The 5,968-nt window shown below is 56.6% G+C and overlaps 1 protein-coding gene across 1 annotated transcript; it reads left to right on the forward strand.

The window, feature by feature from the left end:
• The first annotated feature begins 3,093 nt into the window (after nt 1-3,093).
• Nucleotides 3,094-5,731, forward strand: LOC109686612 (major urinary protein 20-like). Its single transcript, XM_020163996.2, has 5 exons — nt 3,094-3,207; nt 3,801-3,937; nt 4,190-4,263; nt 5,263-5,370; nt 5,586-5,731. The coding sequence occupies exons 1-5, from the start codon at nt 3,112-3,114 to the stop codon at nt 5,729-5,731; spliced, it is 561 nt and encodes a 186-aa protein (XP_020019585.1). The 5' UTR covers nt 3,094-3,111.
• Nucleotides 5,732-5,968: the final 237 nt, after the last annotated feature.

Consider the following 5,968-nt stretch of genomic DNA (forward strand, 5'->3'; position numbering starts at 1 on the left):
CTCAGAACTAAAACAAAAAGAAAAAGCAGGTGACTTCCCCAGCTGCTGGGAGGGAGCAGAGACACGGTCACTTGTCAGGACATGGAGGTAGTTTGGCAGGCTTTCCTCAAACTAAGCACGCAGCTGCCATTTCTGCGCACGGTTGTGCTCCTGGGTCTTTCTCCCTGAGGAATAAAGACCTATGTTCACACAAAAACCTGTGCACACGTGTTTACAGCACCTCTATGTGTAATGGCGGACAGTGGAAGCAACTCAGATGTCCTTCAGTAGGTGGATGGGGGACGGCTCGACTGGTGGCATGCACCTGTAATCCCAGCTTCTCAGGAGGTGTAGTTAGGAGGATCGAGGCCCAAGACTGGCCAAACGGAAAAGCACTAGACTCTATCTGAAAAAGTTAAACTAAAGCAAAAGGTTTGGGGGCGTGGCTCAAGGGGTAGAACACCTGCCTAGCTAGAGAGAGGCCCTAGTTCAAATCCAAGTACCACAACAAACAAACAAACCACAATGAGATACCACCAGAAGGCTATGAATAGTTGAAATTTCACAATTTTGTCACACTGCAGAAGTAAGGGTTTTTTTCTAACTGCCTTGGAAATCCCAGTCAAAGAAGGAGATCATTAGAGGTAGTCCAGTGTCCACGGGGAAGTGAAGACGCCACAGCTGAAGTACAGGACTCAGAAAGAGACCACGCCATGGCAGCCAGGCCACCAGGCTCCCAGATGCTATCACTTTGCAAAGAAGGATTTAACACAAACACTGAAGCTGGTCCCTAAGTTAGGGTTGGGTCTCAGCCACTTCCTGTGAGGCCATGGCTCTCCATGTCCTCAATATGGCCACTTGGTGGATGAACACGCCCTGGGAAAAACTGAAATGTTGATGGGGCAGTCAGTCCGGCTTTTCTCTTTGTGCCTCATGACCAGGAAAACTGGGTGTCAGATCAGACCCCGAACCCCAATGTCAGGACCACACACACTTTTATAAGCAAACCTTTCTGTGGCAGATACCCGCATCCCTGGGGCCCCAGAGGGTGTGTGATTGCTGAGGCTGGGTGCACTAAGGTGCTGCTGAAGCAACTTCAGTAACCATTGTTGTGAGATGCCACCCGGGGAGTCCAGATCAGGGAGGCTGAGAGGAGCTCACAGCAGGTGTCCCTGGAGTCCCCATGGGGACTCTCAGACATAGGAAAGGCCCATGATACAGCAAAGGGGACTCCATCTGAGGCCCCAGAGCCCACCTTGGCCATGGGAGGGACCACTCTGCTCCTGGGAGGATGGGCAGTTGGTAGGGACATCCGGTAACCCCCGGGGACTGGGCCCAAGATGAAGACATTCCCTGGAGCTGGGATCCTTGTGTCCTTCCTTGACAATGGGATCCAGAAGGGCAAGGCCACCCCCAGACACAAGGTGGGCAAAATGACCATGACAACCAGCAGAACTACCTGATGGCTGACAGGCCACTGGGGGCATTCCAGAGGCAGCCATTACAGGGGGGCAACTCAGGGCGTGGTCTGATCAGCCCAGAACACAGAGGCTGAACACGGGGGTGCTGACCTCCAACTTCACTGTCCTGTGTGATAAGGAAGGATGACAGAGAGAGAGAAGGACGCTGTGCACAAGCTTGCCCCCTTGATGAAAGTCTGTCCCTGCCCCGTTCCTGGACCCAGCCTGGCCATGGTCAGGGCCCTTCCTTTGTTGTCCAGAGCTGCCTGATCTGAACTTTAGCTCATGTTTCTCAGCCTCTTTCTCTCTTTGTGTGCTTTTTCTGCCCGCTGCTGGGGACTAGCCTTCTCTACCAGCCTGACCTTGGTGCAACTGGGGTCCCAGGAGGCATGGTGTCCCCAACCGCATACACACATGCATACACACATTACACTACATGATCTGAGAGGTTGTAGCTGCAGAGCCCCCCACTCCACGGGAAGCTGGAGTCAGATCCCCACGAGCCCAGCTGGAGTTCTCAGGGGGTATCATGGGGCACAGCAGGGCTTCCACTCAGGTCCCCCAAATGCCTTTACCTCATCTGAGGAAGGGAAATTTTCCTACAGCCTGGATACTGAGGTGAATCCAGGCTCCTTCACCAGCCTCCATATGAATGGCCCTGTGTCCTTCCTGAAGCATGTCACTCCGTGTTCTCAGTCCTCTGGAACCATAATCCTTTTAGTTTCACTGAGCAGCTTGGCTTCCGGACCAGCCCTGGGGCTGGGGCAGAGGGGGGTAGGGGTAGCCTCTGCTACAAACAGCTTTCATGGCCACGTGGGAGGGGCTCAGAGGGCTGATGCCTGAGGGGTGTCCTCCTTATCACTTGGCATTCCTTGTGTCTGGACTTCTGGCCTCTTCTGCCTCTCAGGGCCTTATAAGGCCAAGAGACCCTGGCATGGGGAGGGGGAGGGGACTCCAACTGGAGGTTGGCAGCAGGACCAGCCACCCAGACTCACCAGCTCTAAGCAGATGGCAGAGCCAGCCTCTGCTGCTCTGTGTCTGGCCACTATGTCTTAGTGACTCCAAGGTCCAGCCACCCAGAGGCCAACATTCACTGTGCAGACCCCAAAGCAAGGCAAACTTCTTGGGTCGGGTCTAGGACCCAGAGCCCTAGGCCCCATGGGCAAAAGCACAGGCCTCATGCCCCAGGGTTCTTCAGCTTGAGGGACAACGCCCCCTTCAGAGAGCAGGGAAAGCCAGAAGAGCACAAGGGGCCCCCACCCCAAGTGTCAGCAGTGCCGATACTTCAGGGCCCCTGAATCCCGCTTGGACCCTGGGAGGGACCAGGACGACAGCTCTCCAGGCATATCTACAAAGGCCACCTCTCAGTCCAGAAGCCAGTTCCATTGGCAGCCAGCCCTGGGGCCTGTGCCCCAACCTTTTCAGAGGAAACAGCATGTCACCCCAGGGGCACCCCGACCTTTCCAGTGGAAGAAACATGCGATGCCAGCCCCGATTGTCCTGGTTATGCAAACATGTTGGTTCCGGTGGGCGGTGCAGGGCAGAGGGACAGGCGATGGGGGTGCTGTTTTCTTTGGTCCGCCCTGGCTCTGGAGCAGTATATACGCGGCCAGACAGCGCCTCCATGCACCCGCGTCTGGCATGCTGCATCCCTGACAGCCACACCAGGAAGATGAAGCTGCTGCTCCTCAGCCTGTGTCTGGGCCTGGCCTGGGCCCTGCAGGACCAAAGCCAGGTGCCTGTGCAGCTGGGCTTCTGTCCTGAGCAGGTGGGCTCCTGGGGCCAGGGGGAAAGGCGGGGAAGGTACCATGTCCCCTGAGGCTTCTCTTGGACCCCGTCATCTCACAGTGTCCTGTAGCATCTCAGCAGGGGGACCAGGAAGGTGATGCCCTTCCAGAGGCCAGGGGTTCTGAGAGATTCCCCTCACTCCTCCAGATCCCCTTGAGTGTGGGCCACATGGGAGATCCACTGTGGCTGGCCAGACCCCAGGAGGACTCTGAGCCTGGGGCTCAGAGGGATAGGGTCTTTCGGCCAGCCCTCCCCACCATGTGTTCCATTGCACGTAGACCCAGAGGGCCTCTGGGTGGTACAGTTGCTCCCTCTGGCCAGGGGCTGGGGTGCAGGCACCACACCCACCCCACTGGCATTGCCCAGTGGCAATGAACACTCCATGCTTGCCAGTCTCGCTGGCGGGGACAGAGTCAGCAGCCCTGAGGCCATGGGCACATGGTAAGAAAGAGGTGGGGGCCGCACCCCACAGAGCTGTGGAGCACACCTGCTTCCTCGCACTGTGATCCACGCTCACTCTGGGGAGGACGGCTCCCCAGGGCTGCGTGGTTAGGACAGAGCTTTGCTGCACAGGTGGCCGGGCCTTGGCAAACTATCAAGCTCGGCGCCACCAACCGCTCTGTTATTGAGGATGGAGGTGCCTACCTGTGCTTCATGACTGGCATCCAAATCCTGGCGAATGGCAACCTGAATGTCACCTACTTCCACAGGTGGGCTGCGGTGGCCTCCCTAGCATGCCTGGGTTTCTGTCCTGGCTCTGTGCAGTCACATCCCACCCTGCCTGCCCACCCCACTTTCCAGCTGCTCAAGGCTTGGTCCCTGGTGGGGCCCTGATGAGGTTTGGGCCTCTGGGCTGCTCCCTGGAGGGTGGGCAGCCTCTATAGTCCCACCTGAGTGAACTAGGTGGCCCTATGGGTCCCAGCTGCAGCTGGCATGATGCATATAAGCTGTTTTCCTGTTAGAAAAGACGGGAACTGCGTGAAGGAGTATTACATTGCAGAGAAGACAGACATCCCCGGCCGCTACACCTTTGAATGTGAGTAAAAGGGGCCTCTGCTGCCTCCTTGGCTGGGGGAGGGAAAGGGATAGTGGTGGCTCACATGGGGTTGGCATGAGATGGAGTGAGGAATTTCTGGAAGAAGCAGTAGGGGGCACAGGGGCAGAAATGGGGAGGTGATCCCACAAACCTGGCAACCACACCTTTTTAAATTCAAAATTCCACAATAGTAGCCCCCAAACTGGGACGCTACTGGTCTCTGTCCCCTAACCTCCTGCCTTGCCTTACAAATGCTCCTTTACATGTTGGAAACTTCTGTTCCCAAAGGGATATCCTACGTGGTACCCCTGAGTCCAGGTTGGGAAGGCCCTGCCTTGCTTCTCCCCACTGACCCCTGTGCTCCAACTTTCACCACTTTGTGGACAGATCAGCTCTGCACTGGGCCCTTAGGGAGGAGGTTCAGAAGAAAGGGCCCCACAGTTTGTGGGGAGCCCTGGGACCTCAGCATCCTTTTCTTGGTTTCAGGTCTCAGGAAGGGAGGGGAAGTCCAGTGAGGAGGAAGGGCCTGAGAATGTCCCCAGTTGTGACAAAGGGGTCCATGCCTGGGGCCCACTGGGAGTGGGGGAGCCAGGCACTATAGAGGCACCCAGTCCACAGGTGGGTTCAGCACTTGCTAAGCCAGGGCCTGGTGGACCAAGAAAGAGAGACAAAGACATAAGGAAACAAAGAGACAGTCAGAGAGAAAAGGAGATAGAGGAATGCAGAGAGGACAAGAGGAGAGAGAGAGAGAGAGAAAGAGAGAGAGAGAGAGAGAGAGAGAGAGAGAGAGAGAGAGAGAGTGAGAGAGAAGAGACACAGAGAGATACCACACGGAGTCTGCGGTCTGCCTGGCAGGTTTGCACCCCTGGGCTCCAGTTGGCCAATATAGTCTGTGGGGAAAGGTGATGGGGTCTGGCTGAGCCGGCTGGGGCAGTGCGGGGTACTCTGGGAGCATGTGAATCACAGCAGGCTTTGTGACCATTCCGTTTTTTGTCACAGACGAAGGCCAAATCTATCTGACTTTCGTGTTTGTTAGCAATATCGCTGCCATCATAGACTTGGAAAACCACAGCGAGAGTGGAATCCTCACTGTGGTTGAGCTCCATGGTAGGTATAGCAACTACTACCCGAGAAGGAAAGGAAGAACCTGTCTCTGAATGGTGCCAGGGAAAGGCAGGACCTGGGACCTTGAGGTGGAGGGGTGGGAGAGACAGGGGACCTCGAGGCTCAGGGCCAGAGCCTACCTCCCTCCACCTGGGACACCCATTCCTCCAGCAGTTGCTGAGGAACTACCAACCTGTTTTCAACCCTGGTGACTGCAGGCAGGACTTGGTTCGTGGACAAGCAGGGGCTGGAGGCTTACAGGGAGCACACATCCAGAAGAGGCATCCCTCAGAGGAACATCGTGAACCTGCTTGCTTCTCGTAAGCTGCCCTCCATAATCCTCAAAAATGGACACAAGTGCTGAGAGGGTGGCAGTGGGGTGGGGTGGGGGTTGTCGAGGGCTCAGCAGAGTTGGGGGACAGGAGGCAGGGAGAGCAGCCCTGGGTGGTGACCTCTGCTTCCTCTTTGATCTACAGCAAGATGTCCTTCCCTGGGGTTCTAGGTGAGTAGACACTGGCTATCTCTTTCCCTGCTGCTCTGGCAGGTGGCCTTCTTCAGGGACCTCCCCCCGCCCCCCGCCCTGCCACCAAGTGCAGACCCC

This window comes from Castor canadensis, chromosome 13 (assembly GCF_047511655.1).
Source record: "Castor canadensis chromosome 13, mCasCan1.hap1v2, whole genome shotgun sequence".
Lineage (NCBI taxonomy): Eukaryota > Metazoa > Chordata > Mammalia > Rodentia > Castoridae > Castor > Castor canadensis.

Coding starts and splice junctions, on each gene's coding strand:
- LOC109686612 (XM_020163996.2), top strand. CDS start 3,112: ATGAAGCTGCTGCTCCTCAGCCTGTGTCTGGGCCTGGCCTGGGCCCTG. Junction 3,938..4,189: donor AATGTCACCTACTTCCACAG/GTGGGCTGCGGT, acceptor TTTTCCTGTTAG/AAAAGACGGGAACTGCGTGA. Junction 5,371..5,585: donor CACTGTGGTTGAGCTCCATG/GTAGGTATAGCA, acceptor TGGTGACTGCAG/GCAGGACTTGGTTCGTGGAC.